This window comes from Pelophylax lessonae (assembly GCF_965119305.1).
Source record: "Pelophylax lessonae genome assembly, chromosome: 2".
NCBI classification, from domain to species: domain Eukaryota; kingdom Metazoa; phylum Chordata; class Amphibia; order Anura; family Ranidae; genus Pelophylax; species Pelophylax lessonae.
In genome coordinates this window covers 619044561-619067204 of record NC_138769.1, presented here as the reverse complement: position 1 = coordinate 619067204, position 22644 = coordinate 619044561, and the positions used below count along the sequence as shown (strand labels likewise).

At 41.0% G+C, this 22644-nt stretch overlaps 1 protein-coding gene across 1 annotated transcript in view; it reads right to left on the bottom strand.

Moving 5' to 3' along the window:
• ZMYM2 (zinc finger MYM-type containing 2) overlaps positions 1 to 22644 on the bottom strand; it is a 236553-nt gene that overhangs the window by 117141 nt on the left and 96768 nt on the right. The window contains exons 6-9 of the mRNA XM_082248171.1: positions 13726 to 13933; positions 11389 to 11504; positions 9247 to 9360; positions 5418 to 5568 (exon numbers count right to left, since the gene is read on the bottom strand). Of these exons, the coding sequence (XP_082104297.1) occupies positions 5418 to 5568; positions 9247 to 9360; positions 11389 to 11504; positions 13726 to 13933 (589 nt within the window). The remainder of the gene's footprint in view (positions 1 to 5417; positions 5569 to 9246; positions 9361 to 11388; positions 11505 to 13725; positions 13934 to 22644) is intronic.

Sequence of the window (22644 nt, the reverse complement as noted above, 5' to 3'; positions counted from 1 at the left end):
CAGCACAGCCAACTCCGACACGCGACGTGCGAAAGTAATAGCCACTAAGAAAGCCACCTTCTGAGACAGAGTGAGCAGAGGAATTTTCCAAATATTTTTAAAGGGAGGCATTTGAAGCACTGACCAAACTAAATTGAGATCCCACGGAGATACCAGGGATCGCACCGGAGGAGCCAAATGGCGAACTCCCTGCACAAAAGTGTGAACCAAAGACTTTGCCACCAACGGCCTTGTTGGAGCCCAGGGCTAAACATCGATCTACACCCAATTGACCCAGACTTACACCAAGTAATATACGCCTTCCAAACTCAATGATAAACACTCCTGGAATTAGATTTCCTAACATTCAACAGCGTAGCAATCACCAACTTCGACAGCCCTCTGTCTTTCAGCACCTGCCTTTCAATAGCCACGCCGTTAAAGCAAGCGACCGTAAAGCAGGATGGAAGATTGATCCCTAAGGCAGAAAATCTTCCCTGAGAGGAAGTTTCCAAGGGACGTCTGCTACCAACCTTACCAGGCCTGCGTACCAAGACCGGCGAGGCCAGTCTTGTTTGTGCCACCAGAATGACTGGAATTCCTTCTACCTCAATTCTGCGTAGCAGTCTCGACAGAAGTTGTATTGGAGAAAAAGCGTAAATCAGACTATACTGATCCCAAGCAGAGCGTCTGCGGTGTCGACCAGAGGATCCAGAGATCATGACACAAACCTCTGCAGCTTCCTGTTGAGACGGGAAGTCAGCAGGTGCACATCGGGGGTCCCCCACCGAAGACACATTTGATGGAAAACCTGAAGGTGAAGAGACCATTCTCTCGGATCCAACGTCTGCCAACTGAAATAGTCTGCTTGCCTGTTCGCCACCCCAGGGAACGTGCACATCAGAGAGGGCCGGGAAAATACCGTTTTGCCCACCTCAAGATGCCAGCCACTTCCCCGGACCGCCAGGGCACTCTTTGTGCCCAATTGATGATTGACATATGCCACAGCCCTAGCATTGTCCACACAGGGTGCCCCTGCAGACGATCCGTCCACTGAAACAGACAAAGTCCGATAGCCCGAATTTCGAGGATGTTGATCGGCAACCTGGACTCCTTCCGAGTCCAGACACCTTCGGCCGAGCACACACCCAAGACACCATCCAGACTGGCATCTGTGGTGATTACAGTCCAATACAGGGGGAAGAAAGGATTTTCCCAGACGCAAGGTCGGGGAGCAAAGCCAACATAGGAGAGACTCCCTCGAACCCTGACTCAAACGAATCAGGCCGTCCAATGACAGAGGATCCTTGTTCCATTTGAATAGAATCTACATTTGCAAAGGTCTGTTGTGGAATTGCGCAAACGGAACCGCCTAGAAGGTGAAAACCATCAGACCCAGTACTTGCATACAAATTCTGAGCGAAGATTAATGGTTGGACAACAGGAGCTTAACAACCTCTTGTAGCTTCAGCAGTTTTGTTTCAGAAAGAAACACCTGGGCTGACGCTGAGTCCAGCGTCAGACCCAAGTAGTCCAGCTTTGTGGACGAAAATAAAGCAGATTTCTGAAAATTCAGTGTCCACCCGAACTCCTGCAGAGTTTAAACCGCAACCTCCAAGACGGTTTCTAGAGCCGAGGAAGACAGCACGCAGAAGCAGATCGACCAGGTAACCCAGTACCGTGATCCCCTTTTGTTGTAACAAGGCCAGAACTGGGGCAAAACCTTTGTGAACACTGGAGGAGCTGAGGTGAGACCAAAGGGTAACGCCACAAATTGAAAGGGCTCCTCGCCCACGGCAAAAACAAAGAAAACGCTGATGCCCGACATATATTGGAATATGAAGCCAGCAGATCTCCTTTATGAAGGAAAGCTACTACTGTGCGGATGGATTCCATACAAAATTTCTGAACCCACACAAAGTGGTTCAGAGCCTTGATATCCAAGATCGGACAAACCTTGGCTTCCTTCCTGGGAACTGTGAATAGATTTACTCTGGCAACGTGCCAACTCTGGAACCGGCACAATAACTCCTTGTGCTAACAGGTCCTGTAGCCGCTCTGGAGACAGACGTAAGTTGGAAGGAAAGAATCTTGCCAGAGGCAAGGACCGAAACACAATCTTGTAACTGAACCGAATCAGTTCTTGGACCGATTTGTACTGAATGAGCAAAGTCCATGGATCCGAAAAGAAGTGAAGACGTCCCCCCACCCCAGACGCAGGTGAGGGCGCCCCTTCAGGCTGGGGAAGGCTTGTCTGCAGAATCAGAAGCACCCGCTTTGGACGTACCATTCCAGGATCACTTGGAGCCTCCCGCAAAGTTACGGGTGGATCCTGTGAGCCAGCCAGGAGGAAAAGGCCACTTGTAGGCTGAAAATAAGGGACCCCGCTTACAGCGAGGTTCCTTGCCCTTAGCAGCATGTGGAAGCAAGGTACTCTTGCCTCCCACAAGGCTCTTAATGATCTCTTCCATAGAGGCACCGAACAAATGGTCACCTACAAAGCGAAGATCAGTCAGTACCTTAGAAGCCTGGTCAGCTGACCAGTACTTCAACCAGATCATGCGGCGAAGGATTACCGCCATCACAGAAACCCTGTCAGCCAGGGGGGCCGCATCCAGGGATGCATCACAAATATACTGTAAGCCTTGGATCAACAGAACCACCAGCTCAGAAGGATCCAGCAGACGTCCTCTGACGAAACGCGTAGGGTGGAGTCTATTAGGTCATACGTCACTTCCGGTCTTTGGAGCTCGAGCCGTGGAACGCAGAAGCTTCCCGGCTAGCACGCTGATCTAAAGTAGCCTACACTGAGTCACTATGTGTCTTTGTCATTTGATTGCACTTATATATTGGTTCATGGGGCTTCCTCTTCTTCGTTTGAGCATATATATAACCCAAATTCTGCTCATCTGGACTGGAGGCAACGCCGGAAATTTTACCTGCTTTGCAACATTGCCAATCGTAACAAACAGGTTGTAGGAAAGGTGCGACACCTAGTGGCGCTTTTTTTATTTTTATTTTCATTGGAACTCTTTTTTATTTAATTTATATTCCACTAATAGTTCCTTTACTATTTTTGCACACCGCACTTTCAGGAAGAAATTTTCATTTATTCTATTTGTCATTTTTTTATATATCCATTATATATTTATTTGGAGCTCCGGTGAGCACCATACCCTCACTTGAACTTGCACTGTATAGCATTTCTGATTTGGAATAAATTCATCACTGCTTCTGTTTATTTATTGCACATAGCACTTCATTTATTCACGGTATATTGTATATATATATATTTATTATATATATTATATTTATTATTGTATTATATATATTTTAGGACAATAATTGAGTACCTCCCCCAGATTATTGGGGCAACATTGTCACTTGTGCACTTTATATTTATACAATTTTTGGTTTCACCATCGGTTTGGTACACCATTCTTTTTAGCACTTTATTATTTATAGGTAGCTCCTTTATCAACCTCCTTGCACTTTATTTCAGCTCAGAAGGATGTCGACTCCCCTCCAAATCCTGTCGCAAAACCTTAGCCCATTCCGTTCAGGTCTGGGATACCAAGGTAATAGCAAACGCTGGTCTTAAAATTGAACCAGCCACAGTGAAAAAGGTACCAGACCAGAGCCTCAACTCTTTTGTCCACGGGGTCTTTAAAAGACAAGGAATCTTCCACTGGCAAAAGTGTGATCTTATCCAGCCTGGAAACCTGAGAGTCCACCAACGGTGGAACCGTCAGTTTCGTCTGAAGAGACTCCTCAAGGGGATATCTTCTAGCAAAACGCTTCGGTATTCAAACCATGTGTTTCGGGGAACCCCACTGACTAGTGACAATCTCGTCAAAATAGGCAGGAAAGGGAAAAACCTTATTCATCTTGGAAGATTTGCAGGTGCCAAATTGCACCAGCGTCGCCGACTCAGCAGCAGCTGAGTCCTCTAACTTTAAAGTTTCCACCAGCTCTTTTTCATGCGTGGCTGCAAAGGAAGAGGACTTACCCTCACTATTAGAGCACTCAGCGTGTGTGGACGCAGACCCAGTGGGCTGACTCTCGTCCGCGTCGGCCACATCCACCTCAGAATCTGAGGAAGCAGAGGAAATAGGTGAAGGTGGGGGGTGCTTCTTGCCAAGTCTCCTTTGCAGGGCCATATCTACTTTGGCTACTCGTGACTGCAGGGCTGCCTCCATGGCCGACAGGATAGACTAAGTCCCAGAGGGTCCTGCAGCTTCCAGGAGTGGATCGGCTGGTGAAACAAGCTCCCCAGGCTCCATGACCATAGGGGGTTAAGCGAAACTGCGCAACTCAGCAAAGAAAAAAAAATATATATTTTTTTTTAAACCGTCTATACCGCGCGATTTATGGCACTCTGCTCCTATATGTAAAAATCATCATTCTTTTGCTAGAAAATTTCTCGGAACCCCCAAACAAAAAACATAAAAAAACTATTTTATGAATAAAAAAACAAAAACAAAATATCCATAATACAATATCATAAATCTGCATCTAGGACATGCAATTATACATACACCATTGAAAAAGAAAAAAACAGGACAGTTTTGAAAAAAAATGATCTATTTACTGATGAGTTTACACAGGAACCTTTGTTTCTTGCCTAATGATCAGTACTTTTTTTATGACTGGGTTACAGCCAAATGAGCAAGGTCTAAAGGTACTAGCATACAGTACTTGTATGATGAGATATTTCTGGAAGAAGAAAAAAAAAAGAAAATAAATTGATGGGCCTGTTATAACACATGTGCATATTTGCACATACAACACATGCTTAGAAGTTCTAGATTTTTTTAAATCAAGGCGTATTTTTTTTTTTACCGATATATTTGCAGCACAATTTTCTGGACCCGTGTTGTGTATATGCCGATTAAAAGCAATGGTCTGTATTTAGATCAGTTTAAGTGCTGGTTCTCACATACGCAATGTCAGACATTGCATGTGATTCGCACCGCACTGCTATGCAAATCACATGCCATGTCTGTGCATTGCGAATTCAGATTGTACGGCTGAATTTGCATCGCATTCGGCCCAAAGTCGCACAGGACCCTTTTTTGGTCCGCACCAGGATCGGATAGCATGGGTGTTCACACATATGCGATCCGATTCATGTTCGAATTGACAGTTCGCACTGCGATATGCAAACTAATCTGGGGGTGTCGTTAACTTTGTATTGACACCCCCAGCAATTCGCATATGGCAGGGTGAACTGCCTGCAAGTCGAGTGGGCTGTAGGAACTCACAGGGGATTTGTAGGGTTCCCGCATCGCATGTGTGTGAACCAAAAACTGAAAGCCTAAAAATGTGGCGTCTTTAGGTGTCCATATGCAAGAGGCCCAAGAGCAACTGAGGCCTCATCTCCCACTGCTTAGCATAAGCATATTTAAATACATAGGTCATTGAATGACATAACCTACCTTCACTGCAGAAAGGCCTCTTAACGCCAGAGAATTTCATAGTGTCATGCAGAGTCTTTTCTTCCTGACAGTATTCACAGTACGTAACAATACAATGCAGCTTCTTATAATCATCACAACATATAGTACTGCAGAATTGGTACATCTTTTTCTGCAAGCAAATGTTAATTACTTTTAATACACTGCGTGGTAGGGTTTCTAAATAATCATTCATAACTTTGTTCAAGAAGAAAGGGCAGGAACAGACATTCACAGCTATCCATAAAAAAAAAAAAATGAACACTCACAGCACAGCAAATCTACACTAATTAAATACATGAGTTTTCATTGAGGTTTTTAACGCTTTTGAAATGAATTCCCTTAACATTCAATGGCTTCACCAGGACAGGTAGTGAGGTAAAGATCTCCAAATAAAGCTACAACAATTAAAGTAAATGTATTAAAATGATAGCTGAGAAGATTGTGGCTTGAGCTGTGATTTATAGACTCTTGCATACAGGTGCTCAGTAAACACTAAAACACTATGTATGCCATTACAGTGCCAGAATTACATCAATATTATTTCTACAGCACCACTATGTTGGAAAACGCCCATGCATTTTTGGTGTTTTTTTAATACATTGAACAAAAATTTAACGCAATATGAGACATGTTGTACGTGTCACTTACATGCGTTTTCTTTTTCATCTATCCCTGTCTCCTTTTTGTGGGTTGTGTGTTTGTTGGAATAACGCATATGGGACTTGAAAAATGCACCAATTAGTGTGTTTTCCATGTGTTGCCATTAATGAATATGTAGCTTGCATTTTTACAAAAACGCCCAAAGGATGCAGCAAGCAGGGTTTTCAAAAATGCAAAACCTTGCCCTTAACATGCTGATTTGCTAAGCTTTATAAATTATGATGGGAAACTACTTCACGTGCATTGTAGCAAAAACCCGTTGGTGTATATGGACCCTAAATACTCAAAGCTCCCATATTATACGCTTTGTAGCATCACAAGCAGCAGAGAATGTTCACACCCTCCAGGAAAACCATAAATACACAGCTAAAATATACAGTATCTCACAAAAGTGAGTACACCCTTCACATTTTTGTAAATATTTTATATGTTTTTATGTGACAACACTGAAGAAATGACACTTTGCTTCAATGTAAAGTAGTGAGTGTACAGCTTGTATAACAGTGTAAATTTGCTGTCCCCTCAAAATAACCCAACACACAGCCATTAATGTCTAAACTGCTGGCAACAAACATGAGTACACCCCCCTAAGTGAAAATGTCTAAATTGGGCCCAATTAGCCATTTTTCCTCCCTGATGTCATGGGACTCGTTAGTGTTACAAGGTCTCAGGTGTGAATGGGTAGCAGGGGTGTTAAATTTGGTGTTATCGCTCTCACTCTCTCATACTTGTCACTGGAAGTTCAACATGGCACCTCATGGCAAAGAACTCTGAGGATCTGAAAAAAATAATTTTAGCTCTACACAAAGATGGCCTAGGCTAAAAGAATATTGCCAAGACCCTGAAACTGAGCTGCAGCACGGTGGCCAGGACCATACAGCGGTTTAACAGGACAGGTTCCACTCAGATCAGGGCTCTTCATGGTTGACCAAGGAAGTTGAGCGCATGTGCTCAGCGTCATCTTCATATGCCAGCATTGCTGCAGAGGTTGAAGGGGTAGGGGGTCAGCCTGTCCGTGCTCAGACCATACGCCACACACTGCATCAAATTGGTCTGCATGGCGGTCATTCCAGAAGGAAGCCTCTTTTAAAGATGATGCACAAGAAAGCCCGCAAACAGTTTGCGGATGACCAGCAGAGTAAGGACATGGATTACTGGAACCATGTCCTGTGGTCTGATGAGACCAAGATAAACTTATTTGGTTCAGATGGTGTCAAGCGTGTGTGGTAGCAACCGGGTGAGAAGCACAAAGACAAGTGTTTCTTGCCTACAGTCAAGCTTGATGGTAGGAGTGTCATGGTCTGGGGCTGCATGAGTGCTGCCGGCACTGTGGAGATACAATTCATTGAGGGAACCATGAATGGCAACATGTACTGTGACATACTGAAGCAGAGCATGATCCCCCTCCCTTCGGAGACTGGGCTGCAGGGCAGTATTCCAACACGATAACGACCCCAAACACACCTCCAAGACAACCACTGCCTTGCTAAAGAAGCTGAGGATAAAGGTAATAGACTAGCCAAGCATGTCTCCAGACCTAAACCCTATTGAGCATCTTCAAATGGAAGGTGGAGGACCGCAAGGTCTCCAACATCCACCAGCTCTGTGATGTCATCATGGAGAAGTGGAAGAGAATTCAAGTGGCAGCCTGTGAAGCTCTGGTGAATTCCAGGCCCAAGAGGGTTAAGGCAGTGCTGGAAAATAATGGTGGTCACACAACATATTGACACTTTGGGCCAATTTGGACATTTTGACTTAGGGGGTGTACTCACTTTTGTTGCCAGCAGTTTAGACATTAATGGCTGTGTGTTGAGTTATTTTGAGGGGAAAGCAAATTTACACTGTTATACAAGTTGTACACTCACTACTTTACATTGTAACAAAGTGTCATTTCTTCAGTGTTGTCACATGAAAAGATATAATAAAATATTTACAAACATGTGAGGGGCGTACTCACTTTTGTGAGATTCTGTAGATGCCCTTTAACCTAAAAAAGGATTTGCTTTTTTATCCAGCAAATTCCTTTACAAATCTCTGGCAGACAATGAAGCCAAAATGGAATCCAGACTTCTTCTGGAGCAGTTAGGCAATACAGTCCCAGAAATCTCCCTGAGCACAGCTTGTGACTGGACAGTGAAAGAGCAGTAGGCAGAGTTCATCCATTTGCCCTCTTCCTGTCCACACATTCCTTGTCGGCATAATAACTAGGGATGCACCGATCCGATATTCGGATCAGAAAATCGGCCCTGATCCGGACAAAATAGCTGGACCGGAGATCGGTAAAGTTCAGCCGTCCCGCGGGCCGATCCGGTTTTTGCTGAGTAACAGCTCAGCCATCCCTTACTAGGTGCAGTACTAGTATGGGATGGGAGCCGCTACTTTCTGTATAGGTCCGGCTCACAGGCGGAGTGATATCAGATGCACTCCGCCTGTGAATGGAGGAGCCGCACACATGAAGCAGCGGCTTTGCAGCCGCTTGCTTTGTGTGTAGCTCTGGATCGGTTTTGTAACGGTATCAGCGATTTCACCTCGGCAGATATCGGTATCGGCTCTAAAAAAGCCGGATCGGTGCATCCCTAATAACATGCAGTACAACTAATAAGTCGCTAGTGCTGCCCCTTTATCTCCCGCCTCCCAATGTTCTAAATAACAGATTGCAAGGGGCTGACACCCAATCAATCAATTTTGGGTACTTACAGTAGTTTTGTTAAATATTCATTTAAGACTTAAGGCGTATCTATGGCCAAAATATTCATTGCTAGTTGTGGCTTAAGTGGGAAAGGGTTAGAACCTCCCTCCGGTTTTTAATGGTGCGAGTGTCCCCGCTAGGGAGAATCGCCCTCTTTATTTGTCCTGGTAACTGTCGTTAGGATAGAAAGCGATAAGAAATTCTAAAATATACTTTCCCCAGAACTGGAGCGCAGTTTAAATCGAACGGGGATACCCGTCATTTAAAAAATGATATTATATATATTATATATATTTTGTTTTTACACAAAACAAAAAAAAGGGTTTCTAACCACTGGGGTTGAATTGCAGCTTGACAGAAACGCACAGCCAGTGCTACACTCATACAAAACACTAATACAACATTTAAGACCAAAGCAAAGCAAATATGCCATATTATGGTGATAATATTGCGTTTTACCTCCCAATCCAGGGTTACAGGCTTAGTAGAAAACATGTTTTTACAGTAATTGCATTTCAACTGAAGATCGCTGCTGACATGCTGGCCATTTGTAGAAGACTGGATGCTGAGAGTCTGGAAAACAAATAAGAGTAATAGCTGAAAAAAACATTTACTAACTTTGATCACAACAAAGCTGGTCCAAGCTAAACAGAAATAGCAACTGACAAACAGGAAAAGAGACAGATAAAAGGCCAGCTATGATTTAGGTTACAGCCAGGGATCGCTGTGGCTTAGGACTGTTCCAGAAAAGGGGGGAACTTTTAAGCTTTTTTTAGTGACATGAAGATGAACTCATCGTCTAATTTCAGTAATTATCAACTGTTTTCAATAGAAGACTTTCCCCAAGTCATACATATTTGATTAGAGTGCAGAAAAACTGCTCAAGGGATACAGGCATCAAAACCCTTACATAAAATTCTATCATGCTCAGAATGTTTTCTGACATTCTTAGATTTCACCCACAACAGCACACTCCACAGGTGTATCTGTGCATTGCAACTGAAGAATTGGAATACAATAGGACAAGACTAGTTTACAGGGATGCTATTGCTGAATTCTCTATTTGAAAAAGGTTAGTTCCCTTGCAGTCATCCTGAAGTTTTCATTTAATGCTAGCCTGTAATCTGCATAGAAATTCTGACACTTTCTGCTGCTCATTTAGAACATGCCTGTTCTAGGTATGCGACTTAAACCAAGAGCAAAAATGTAATTGCAGTTCACTAATCCTCAGATGCAGTAGCTACATTGATTTTCATTTATGAGCTTTTCGCCTTTATTTTCACCTCGTGATCCAGCCAGTAACATTTTCTGTCCAAGAATAACCAAGCTTACGCACAATACTCCAAGAATGAGTGGCATTGCCAGCTTAGGACAATTACAGCACCCTCATTCTTAGCCATTTTAAAGGGCAGGGGGGTGCAGTGCAGAGAGATAGCTAGCAACAATGTAATTTAGGTGGGTAACACAAGCAAACTACAAAGTGTGCAGAATTTATCAGCTGACAAGCGTTCTGGAACACACACATCTTTAAATATGTATAAAACATCAAAAGGGGCCAAAATAGGAGAAGTTCATTGTTAGGGGTTTAAAACCCTTTAAAGTGAACCTGAACTCATAACTGTGGGTAAAAAATAAATAAATCACCAGTGTTGCTGTGGTTTCCTTACAGTTAGTCTTTTCTCCATTACTAACCATTCTCTCTTCACTGTGTGAAGGAAATCCTCTTCATTGAGAAGAGCTTTACTTCCCTCCTGATGACTGCTGATCTGATAACCAGTGGGGTAATGATCAACATGCAGTGGTAGAGGAAGAACAGAGATCCAGAATAAATTAAACATAACCAGGGAAATCCCTGCACTTTAGGGTCCCCAAGTACAGCTTACTCTCCAGAAAAGAGAGCAGTGAGAAGCACAGTAGTAATACCACCAGATCACACTGTAAATCTTGTGAGGCTAGAAGTGAGTGTCTCAGAGGATATCACTCTGCAGGTAAGAATCTGTAGCCATAGGAGTGCCTAGGCACAGGAAGTGTGCTGTTGTGTTTCAGAGGCGAATAAGACAAATGGTAGATTCCTTCTGGGTATAACATATGCAATTAACACTTACAGACATTCCATATAACAAATCTTCACGGTTTCAGTTCAGGTCCACTTCAAGTCAGACACAGCCAAGTAGCTAGCATTTTCTTAATGATACCAACAGACGCCCTTGTACTTCCTTTGGATTTGTTGCCAAAAACCATTAAACTAGCAAACATGTGCCCATTCATCAAAGAGCAATTCTGGAAGTGGGTGAATCAGAGAGCAGACATGAATGAAATGGCGATCAGCCACATAGAAATGGGCAGGAGGGCTAATGAAACCAAATTCATCATTAAAGTGATCCATGCCATTGCATTTGAGATCCAAACAGTACCTATGCATAGAAGCCATTAGCTCTTTGTTGCTCTTCCTCACTCATGTCACTTATGCTTTTTGGCTCTGATATTTGTTTCCCTTGAAGGACAGACATAATTATAGAATGGCTACAAAGCATACCTGTACACAAAATAGATTCCCTCCTTAATAGCTGGTGGTATGTATAGCAAAATGTAAAGACAAACCTGGAACTTGGCTACACATTCAGAGGTACAAAAATTGTAGAGTTTTCCATCAGGCATTGTGGCTTGATACTGAGGTAAGGAGTTCCTTTTACAAAAATGACAAATTATTCCCGGAGCTGGAGGGGGAAACAAAATTAAAGGCTATTAACATTTCACATGTTACTGTTCAAAAGTCGAGGATGATTATTCTTCTGTATGTAAGTGAACAGACAGCCAATTTAGTAATACAAAGATTGAATAAATACTATAATTAATGTGATCTCAGAATATACAGGCAACTGGAAGGAAATCTACAAGTCTTCATGTAAAACACCAACATTTTAAAAACAGAAAGAAAAAGGTTATATGCTTTATATCATTTGAAAAACAGGCCACATAAGAGACCTTTTTGGCCTGGCTGCTATTGGAATTATTGATTAAAATATACTGGTTACCAGGAAAAAAAAAAAAAGGATTCCTCTTCCTTTTCTAGGTAAGCTTGCGAATTTTACCAGAAATGGTAGGTAAGATTTCATATTAAAGTTAGGAGTTAAACTACCCTGGTTGATTTTTTTTCTTTAAATAAAGCCTAGAATAAGGTTTACCTATAAGTAAAGTAAATATGTCCTAAACATTTAGGAGAAATTTACTTTAGAAGCAGTCGGTGAGGTCAGAGGCGTATGCACTCTAAAGGAACGGCATACTGCTGCCATGCTTTCAGAGCCCTGGGCAGTAAACAGTGACTCCAGCGCGCGTGCATGCAGGGGTGACGTCATTGCGGCTCAACCATTCATACAGCCAAAGCCTACGAGCTTGGAAGACAGGGTTTGGATGGAAGTGCCTACAGAGGTTACAGCCAGTGTTAATTTCGTCGACTAAAACCGACGAAAACGTTTTAGTCTACTAAATTAACACAATTTTAGTCGACTAAAATATGACTAAAACTAAAACAATTCAGATGACTAAAATACGACTAAAACTAAAATGGCATTTTAGTCAAAAGACTATAACTAAAACTAAATTGAAATTTGCTGCCAAAATTGGTGCATGCTCAAAGCTTAATACCATAAATAATAACATATTAGATTTTTCACTCCAGGACCAGCAGTAGTATATAATGAGTTTGGAAATTTTAGAGAAATGCTTAAATAATGCATTACAAATTACAATTGAACTACACCCATTCGATTATAGATGACTAAAATGAGTTGTAAAATGTAGGACGTTTTAGTCAACTAAAATGTACTGGAGTTTTAGTCGACTAAATACGACTAAAACACTTGCAGAAGACTAAAATGGGACTAAAACTAAAATGCCATTTTAGTCCTAAGACTAAATCTAAATTGAAATTTGCTGCCAAAATTAACACTGGTTACAGCGTGCCTCTGGAGAGCTGTTTTCAGGTGTCAATGCGCTAGTATGCGGTGCATAAAAGCACATAATGACTTAATTTTTTATTTTTTGCTGTGGTTTACTACCACTCTAATGTAGAACTATGAGCAAAAGTTTTTATTTTGGATTGAGTAAGGGAGGGTTATAAAAACTATCAGTTTATTTTATTGCCATCTGTGTCCCATTAGGGAGTTTTCCCTTTACTTCCTGTCCCACAGTCAAACAGGAAGTAAGAGAGAAACCCCCCCCCCTTAGCATTCTGAGGTCAACCCAAAATTTGGTATTTTCTTTTACTTTATCTCTCTAAAGGGGGTACAGACAGCAATAAAAACGTATAGGTGTTCTAATCCATCTCTTCGATGTCCAAGACTAAAAAAAATGTAAGTTTTGCCTTTAGTTATACTTTTGTCCCCGATCACACACATGCGATGTCAGACATCGCATGTGATTTGAAGCGCAATACTCTAAAAATCACATGTGATGTCTGTGTGTTGCGAATTCAGCCATATGGCTGAATTTGCATCGCATTCGAACCAAAGTCGCACAGCACCCTTTTTTTGGCCTGCAGCAGAATTGGATTGCATCGGTGTTCACACCTATGCGATCTGATTCATGTCCGAACTGACAGTTCGCACTGCGATATGTGAACTGATCTGGGGGTGTCAACTTGGTATTGACAGCCCCCACGATTCGGATATGGCAGTGTTAACTGTCTGCGAGTTGATTGCGATGCAGGGACCCGTAGTGGATTCGCAGGGTTCCCGCATTGCATGTGTGTGAACCAGGCCTTAACTTACTGGTGAAATTAAATCATAATACTACAGTGAGATACTTGGTGGACTGAAGTGGGCCTTTTACTACAAATCTAAACTGTAAACCACCCACAGTTACCCACACATAGAAAGAAATTACAACTGGCAAGAATACAGTGCCTATATATCCCGCAGGACAAAGTCATACACTTACTTGGAGTGGGAAGGAGAGTCTGAACTGGAGGTGGAGGAGGGGGAGGGGGTGGTGGTGGTGGCGGCTTTGCAAATTTTGCCTTGTGATTGTTCATGCACGTTGTTGAACAATATGGCTCCATATGTCCATTTATTCCAATACACTGAGTCATATCAAAGATTCTACATTGAGCTTTGCATCCTGTGCAGCTGGTTAGCTTTCCATGTTTCTAAATAAAACAGACCAGTGAAAATAATTAATGAATTAAATACTTTACTGTAAATCAGAAACATGTAATGCAAGTATATAGGAGTATAAGTGGTACTAAAACTAAAACTGCAGCAATGAACTCAGACAGGTTATGAAGTACTCATTGTGGAAAATTTATGAAAATTAATCTGGTCCTAACTGCAGCAAATTACAGGTCTTAATATTTTATCCAAGAAACTACTTCACAACAGGTTTCAAGAGACCTTCCTACTAAGGCTAGGTTTCCACTAGTGCGGCTACGAAGTCGTGCTACTTCTAGCACGACTTCGTAGCGAAAGTAAACTGCGGCTTCAGTGAGACTTGTCCCTCATATATAGAGGGAAGTCGCACTGAAGACGGCTCAAAAGTAGTGCACGAACTACTTTTGAAGTCGCCGCAACTGAAGCCGCGACAGTGAAAAAGGGCCCCATTGAAAACAATGGCTTTTGACTTGCTGTGCGACTTGACGTGTCAAGTCGCACCGCAAGTCGCACTAGTGGAAACCGAGCCTAAGAAATAAACCTGTTCTCCTATGAAACAAAAGAAAAAAAAGACTGTCTGCTAGGAAATCTGCTTCTATGGATAACTAATCCATTCTTTTTTTTTTTTCATCCCTTTATAAACAATTTCTACTATAGAACTTGTACATATGAGAGGAGAGGTTTAGGATGCCCTGACAGAATTAAAATCGATGACTGGTTAAGGTTTTATTTTACCAATAGGTATATTTTTAGCATAAAAAAAAGAAAAAAAAAAGTGGCTGCTAGGTAATATACATTGATAATTCTAATGTATGTGCAATACAATACACTGATTTTGGCAGTGTACTCAAATCCCAATTGAACTTCATTTTTTTTTTTAACACAGCCAAGTTGGAAGTAAAGTTATAAATATTTTTTTTATTTTTTAGTTTTTTTTGTCAACACCGCTACATGCTACAGAACGGATTAAAGGGGAACTTACACTGGAACTGAGAACCACAAACCAAAAACACTATTTCATTTATTAATATTCAAAGCAAAAACACCCCCATCCACCCATGTCTTCATGTTTTGCTTAGAAATTTCATTGCTACATGAATGCCTCAAGATGGCCGCAGCTAGAAACGCTAGGGGCGTTTTCATTTACTTTCTGGAATCCATCTGCCCTTAGCTCAGCCATGCAGGCAGGAGGGTGTGATTAGCATAGAAAGCCCCTCCTCCCCTCAAGACTCCCAGGCCTGGAAACCAAGATGTAACCGAAGAAATGTAAAAAAAAAAAAAAAAAAAAAAAAACAGGTTTAAAACAATATGATACACTTTCATATCTATTTACTAATGCTAGCAGCATAAGGATTAAAAAATAATCCATGTTGATTGGGAGAGTGAAGTTCCCTTTTAAAGTACTGTGTGGTGTTATCAAATAGGAGAGCCAGACTGCAGCTCTCAGTGGCCCAACTCTAAGATTCTTACACCCCTGGGCCCTTCCCGCCAAAACACTGCCCTAATCAAAAGTGATCTCGCGCTTATGTCTGTCACTTTACTCTTTCCTCCTGTCAGCATCCTCCTTGTGCTATTTCTCCTGCTCTCAGGCTGAGCTCTGCTATACAGGGACTGCAAGAAGCGGGCACCAGGTACATACACTCCTTACATTTAAAGTATACTAATAGTGTATTAACAACTTGCCGACCACCCTATAGCAGTTTTACTATGTGATCCTGCACTTCCGGGTATCTGGCATGAGTGCCCACCGCCTCGCTTCCGCTGTAATTCTACACAGCGGGAGCTGATCAACGGGTCCCATGGACCCAGTGTCTGCCAGCACCCGCTGTTCGTTCCATACAAAGGTAAGGTTCTGACAGTAAGGAAAGCATGGATCCTGTAAAGCAGGGACAAGGATCTATGCCTTCCTCTACTAAGGTGTACGTTTATGAAAGGGTGAATTTTTTTCTCTGTTCGCTTCTCTGCAGTTCTCCGGGGAAAATTATCTCCTCTGGCACCCTTTTTATGAAGCGGAGAACTTCAGTTCTCCCCAGGTGATCAGAGGAGAAGTGTTTTCTCGGAGAACTGCCGAGATCTGTGTAGAAGTGAATGGGAGCGCCTGTAATATCGTGAGCCAAAGTGAGATTACCGTACTATGAAAATCACTGGCGCTCTTTAACAAGTAGTGATAGATTATCACTGCTGAGTACATAACATACATGCTGAGTATAATAGTCCCCTTACACACATTGTATGTATGTATGTATGTATGTATGTATGTATATATATATATATATATATATATATATATATATATACACACATATACATACACACACTGAATATATTTTATATATTTAATGTGTGTATATATATATATATATATATATATATATATATATATATATATATACACACACACACACACACATATATATATATATATATATATATATGTATATATACACACACATAAATATGGCAGGGGGACATGATTACTGTGTTGGGGGGTCTGAACGAGGAAGAAGGAAGTCCATAATCTTCCTTCTTCCCCCTCAGTTCTCCCTGATTTGGTCTTCACTCCCCGATTCACAAGCTCCAGGCTGGTGAATCCGGGAGTGTGAATTCTGGCACAGATCGCCAGTGAAGTGCTGAGATCGCAGCTTCATAACCTGGCTGTTTCTGTGTCAGGCAATGATAGATTCCTGTGTGAAGAGATGATCAGCGAAGAACATGTTCTCCGCTGATCATTTCTGTTTCATAAACTGAGAATGAGCGGAAATTAGCTGCGATCAGCAGGATCACTGCTCATCTCCGTTTCATAAAAGGACACCTAAAAGCGCTTCCCTCACAGTAAAAAAAAATACCAGCTAGCCACACAATTGATGCTTTGATCGCCCCTGATGTTAACCCCTTCCCAGCCAGTGTCATTAGTACAGTGACAGTGCACATTTTTAGCACTAATCACTGTAATAATGTCACTGGTCCCCAAAAAGAAAAAAAAAAAAAAAAAAGTGTCACAAGTGTTAGTGTCCAATTTGTCCTCTGCAATATCGCAGTCCTGCTATAAGTTGCTGATCACCGCCATTACTACTAAAAAAAAAATTAATAAAAATCTATCCTAGTTAATAGCCCCTTAACTTTTGCGCAAACCAATCAATATACGCCTATTGGGATTTTTTTAAATCAAAAATATGTAGCAGAATACATACTGGCCTAAATTGATGAAGAAATTATTTTTTTTCTTTTTTTGTATATGTTTTATATATTATAGGTTTATAGCAGAAAGTAAAATATGTATATATATATATATATATATATATATATATATATATATATATATATATATATATTGTAAGTGTCATTCTTTTGTTTATAGGAGCAAAAAATAAAAACGGCAGAGGTGATCAAATACCACCAAAAGAAAGATCTATTTGTGGGGGGGGGGAAAGGACATAAATTTTATTTGGCTACATCGTCGCACAACCGCACAATTGTCAGTTAAAGTATCGAAGTGCCGTATTACAAAAAAAAGGCCTGGTCAGGAAGAGGGGGGAAATCTTTCGGAGGTTAAGTGGTTAATGAATAAAGAGCTGCATTCATTCTATTTTCATATTTGCCTCTCGTTCAGCGTTAATGACATTTTTCAAGAATAGATGTATGTAGACAATTGCTAAAATCATCCTAAAAATAAACGCATCCTAAAACTTGACTTGTCATGCTATTCCAATGGCTTCAAAACCAAGCAAGTTAACCGGAACCTGTTTTAAAGTGGAGTTTCGGGTACAAAAAGCTTTTCAAAATATGTGCTTTAATAACCACAAAGGATATAAATTCCCTCTGTGGGTATCAAATGCCTTTTCAAAGCCAGATAATACCTTTGGAAAAGAAGCAGTGACCTAATTCTGCTTTAAATTTGTGGGATGGGCCCAGCAGGCCCCACCCATTACAAGCTGCCTGCAGAAACTACAGGGGGGACAAAGGCAAGACCAGTCACCCTGCACAAGGAGAGAGCAGCAGAGACTGGTCTTCATTACTGGAAGCTCCTGCAGAGGAAACATTTCACACTGGATTTCTGTACAAATCTGTAAAAAAATACAAACAAGTACACCCAGATTCAAGTTAGAGTACACAAGCCTTCCAAGTATTTAAACATTATTTGCTTACCCTGGAGTTCAGCTTTAAGTCAATAATTCGGGAAATACTGGCGCCAGCAACCACGCAGTAACTATCATTTTCAGAAGGACAACAATGCCATTTTCTCTCATAATTGATTTACTGTTGTAAAGCATATATAAACCAAAACAAAAAAGTAATATATTGCAGGTTACCAGTCAGATGTTGTGACTGCATTCGTTTTCTTGTTTAGGCTGTATGTCTTTTCACCTGGAGATTCTGCCCTCCCCCCTGTAAACTAACCACGATTTATCATGGCTGCTGAGCCCTGACACTGTGGTCAGTTTACGTGGCTCCGTCACCCCCAGCTCTCCTGTCCTAACTGTCCTCGTCTCCCCCTCCCCTCCCTGCCTGTTAGCTCTGTGTCAGTGCACGCCCCCTCCCCTCCTTCTGCTGAAATTACAGTTATATTTTCACACTATCCTCTGTATAATAATGTAAGCTACTCCTGTGAATGTGCCTTTTAAAAATATGCTGCTATATACCTGATTTCAGAGCGCTGCCTGGCGCTCAATGTGGCAGGCCACCTCTCTCCTCTTGACTCACGTCAGTGGGCGATTCTCGGCCCCGAACGCTGCAGCCATCAGGCCAAAAGAGGAGAGATGCTGCCAGTCAGCTGAGCGCCCCTCTGAAATCAGGTATATAGCTGCATTTTTTTTTGTACACAAAGCACAGACACTGGGGCACCTTACATTATTAAACCGAGAGGATTGTATGAACTGAATACAGTGCCTTAACCACTTTAACAGACTTAGGCACTAAAGCATTTTTTTCTTTTTGTGTAGAGTGTAGGGCTGCAACTATTTTCACAAATCGATTAGTTGCCCGATTATTGTTTTGATTAATCTGATAAAATAAAAAAAAAACTCAAAAGTGTGGCGTAGAATATAGTTAAGATTAAAAAAAAAAATTATGACAATTTATTCTTGAATAGCTCTATGCAGTGGTAAATACAAATAACCAGCTATATGATAAGAAAATATATACCTGTGGTCAAATCTCAATAGCTTGTACATGTGTAAAGGGGTGTGACCACATATTAACAATGCAATTTCTGGATGGACCCTCGGCACATGGCTTTATGCCCATTTCCAGAAAACTATGCAATGAAAAACAGGGATATTTAGTTCACATACATTGCAATACATGTTTAAGCTGACCAACTGCATCAAAGTATTCCCTCTTATGGCCAGTCCTACTGCCACTGCAAATGCTACGGTGGACACCATGCCAACATGGGGCATAAAGACCCAAGGTGGGGGAGAGCAACTAGGTTCAGGTCTGGTCACTGACCTGCGTTACAACAGAAAAAATATTATACCTGTGCTCAGATCCCAACTTGCATTGAGTTCTGTTAAATGAAGTCGCAAAGAATTTAGAGATCAAAATTGCACTGATCTGCAGCTTTGAAATCATGCTGAACGCAATTTCAAAGCCACAGAAAAACTGTTCCTCATAATTGTAAAGAAACTAATAATTTTTCACTAGTCTAAAAAACTGTAACGACAATAAAAATAGGTATCGGTAATGGATATCGGGGAGTACTTGAGAAAAAAAAAAAAGTATCAGCACTCGTACTTCCTGTTCTGAGGTGCCCTGACGCCACTTCTTGCTCCTCCTGTCTTAGGAGTGCCCCTATAGCAAGGTATGGGGCTACATATCCCATAAGGCTTTGCTCCTCACACATTCACAAGCTTACCGACATGTACAGAGGGTATACTGAGCTGTGTGTATGTGTGCTGCACTGTGTATACTGACATGTACGGAGGGTGTACTGAGCTGTACATGTGCTGCACTGTGTATACTGACATGTACGGAGGGTGTACTGAGCTGTATGTGTACTGCACTATGTATACCGACCTGTATGGAGGGTGTAGTGAGCTGTATGTGTGCTGCACTGTGTACACTGACATGTATTTGGGGGGGGGGGGGGGGGTACTGAGCTGTATGTGTGCTGCACTGTGTATACTGACATGTGTGGGGGGAAGTACTGAGTTGTATGTGTACTCCACTGTGTATACTGACATGTATGGAGGGGTGTTCTGAGCTGGGTGTGTGCTGCACTGTATTTCCGGATATGTAAACAAATAATGCATTCTGTATGCAGGCCAACTAATCGGCTAACCAACAATATATCGATAACCAACAATATATATATCGATTATGAAAATAGTTGACAGCTATTTTCATAATTGATTAGATGTCGAATGATTGATTAGTTGTTTCAGCCCTAGTAAAGTGAAATATACCTGGTTTGTCCTGCCTTCAGCTGTCCCTTCAATCTTATCTGGGTCCCCACTGCAAGCTGAGATTGTGTAGAGCAGCTGCTGCCCTCTACTGAGCATGTTCATATTTTATTTCCCTTCTAAGCTCTTCATTTCCTCCCTTTTCTTATCTGTGCAGCCCACATGACTATAGTCACTGATGTGGGCATATACACAGGGGTGAATTATACTCTCCTCCCTCCTCCTCCTATTGCTAAACACTATGATGGCAGGATATAGAATGCCTGTTGATTACACTTAGTAAGAGAATAACAACAAAAAAGCTCAGGTTTTAATGTAACAATATTAAACATTAGTAATTGTGTATGGAATGTAACAAAATGTAATTGCTAATACCTGTAAAGTAAAAAATGAACCTTGGATGCAGATGCCATCTGATCAAAACGAAATCTGATCCAACTCTGCCTACACCATAATAATGCACAAAAAAATAAAACAAACACATCTGATGTTCAATAAAGATTTATAAGAAGCTGTAAAACAGTTGATATTTATAATCCAATATAAAATTGCTCTTCTGAAAGGGCTGGCCAGAGACAGACTCACACTAGAGAGGACATACATCAGCAAAGTAATAGAAGCCCCTTCCAAAGATCTTTCTCTGCAGATACCAAAGAGCCGGGAAAGATCATGTGACCACACAACAGCACTGCAGAAATACAGTACTTCGAGGATTAAAAGGAAAAAAAAAAAATACAGTGGCACGATATATAGGATGTGAATGAATGGCAATTACCACTTCTCTGTTTAGTATTACTTAAAAGGTAGGATTCCCTGTCCAGCTCTACAAACCACCTCTATAAAGCTAGGATCCCACATATCCGGCTGCAGTTTGCAGCTTTGTTCACAGATTCAGGTGCAAACTTAAACTTGCACCTGAACTGGTCCTAAAATGGCACAGAACTTTTCAAAAACAGACGACGGACTTTTGAAGCACATATATGTGAACCGCGCCTAAGTGATTACAAGCTTACCTGATGTCAGCGGATTTCAGTACTTTGACTTGGATTGTTTATTTTGAGGAAGTCACATTTGTCCAGTTAAAAAGGGAGTTAATCTCAATTATTAGAAATATGTATAGGTCATCAGCACAATGTAAATTATATCAGAGAATCGACATGTTAAAATACTTGCTTTTAATTTAAAAGTATTTTTTTATTTTTTAAGTAAATCATACTTGCCTTGTGGGAAGCAGCATCAGTTGCCCGTTTCTAAGGCTGAGAACCAAGCGATCAAATACCACTGATCGCTCAGTTATCACAGAATTACATATTTTTTTTTCTTTCTGCAGGACCCAAATAAAAATGAGGCCACACACTTCATGGACTCACTTAATTCAAAACCGCTACTATTGGTTCAGAATTATGTATTGCAATTACTATTTACAGGGAATTAACAGTGTTTTTCCTAAATAATTAATCTATAATTGCTTTTTGATTTATTTATTTTTTAAACAAGGTTCTTTTGAAAATTGGTGCAAAAATGTTTCAAATTTAAATGTCAAGCTCAAGATGCTCTTAAAAAAAAAAAAAAGATAGCAGCTGCTGTCTTAAGATGGCAATGTCCTAAGCCGTGTAATAAACCAAAAACATGAAGTTAGCGCTTAACTTTTTTTTTTTTTTTTTTTTTTAATTACAAAGCACAGCATGTTTTGCAATCACGGCATCATACATATACCATGTAATGTTTTTTTGAAAATCAGAAGTTTTATACAAAAAAAGTAAAATTATTTTTAGCCCCTGCCTTATGGTGTTTGATACATTGCTTCTGTGCATCATTTTTTGATGTCAGTTTTCTGTACCACTTATGCGTTTAATAAAGAGCAATCCTGGTTAAAAAAAATTCCTATAAAACTAAAAAGGCAAAACTTTTTTTTTTTTTTAGTCTGGCAAAGAGTGCACAGGGATTAGAAAACGTCAGTTTTTATTGCAATCTGTGCCCCAACTAGGAAGATTTACCCTCTCTATTTGTTCTTTTTACCATTATCATTGAAAATTAAAGTAAAAGAAAATCCCAACTTAAGGGTTATCCCCAGAAAAGTAATAGAAGGGAAATTTTCCAATGGGGAAGACCTGGGGGTCCCCAAGGAATTCCCCCTAATTTGCAGAGATTTCCTCTTACTTCATGTTTGGCTATGGGACAGGAAGTGAAGGGAAATCTCTGCAATGGAAAACAGATGGCAAAAAAAAAAATTCAAACTGAAAAAACAAATAAAATTGGATTTTTGACTTACCGTAAAATCCATTTATCCGATGTTTCTTTGACGGACA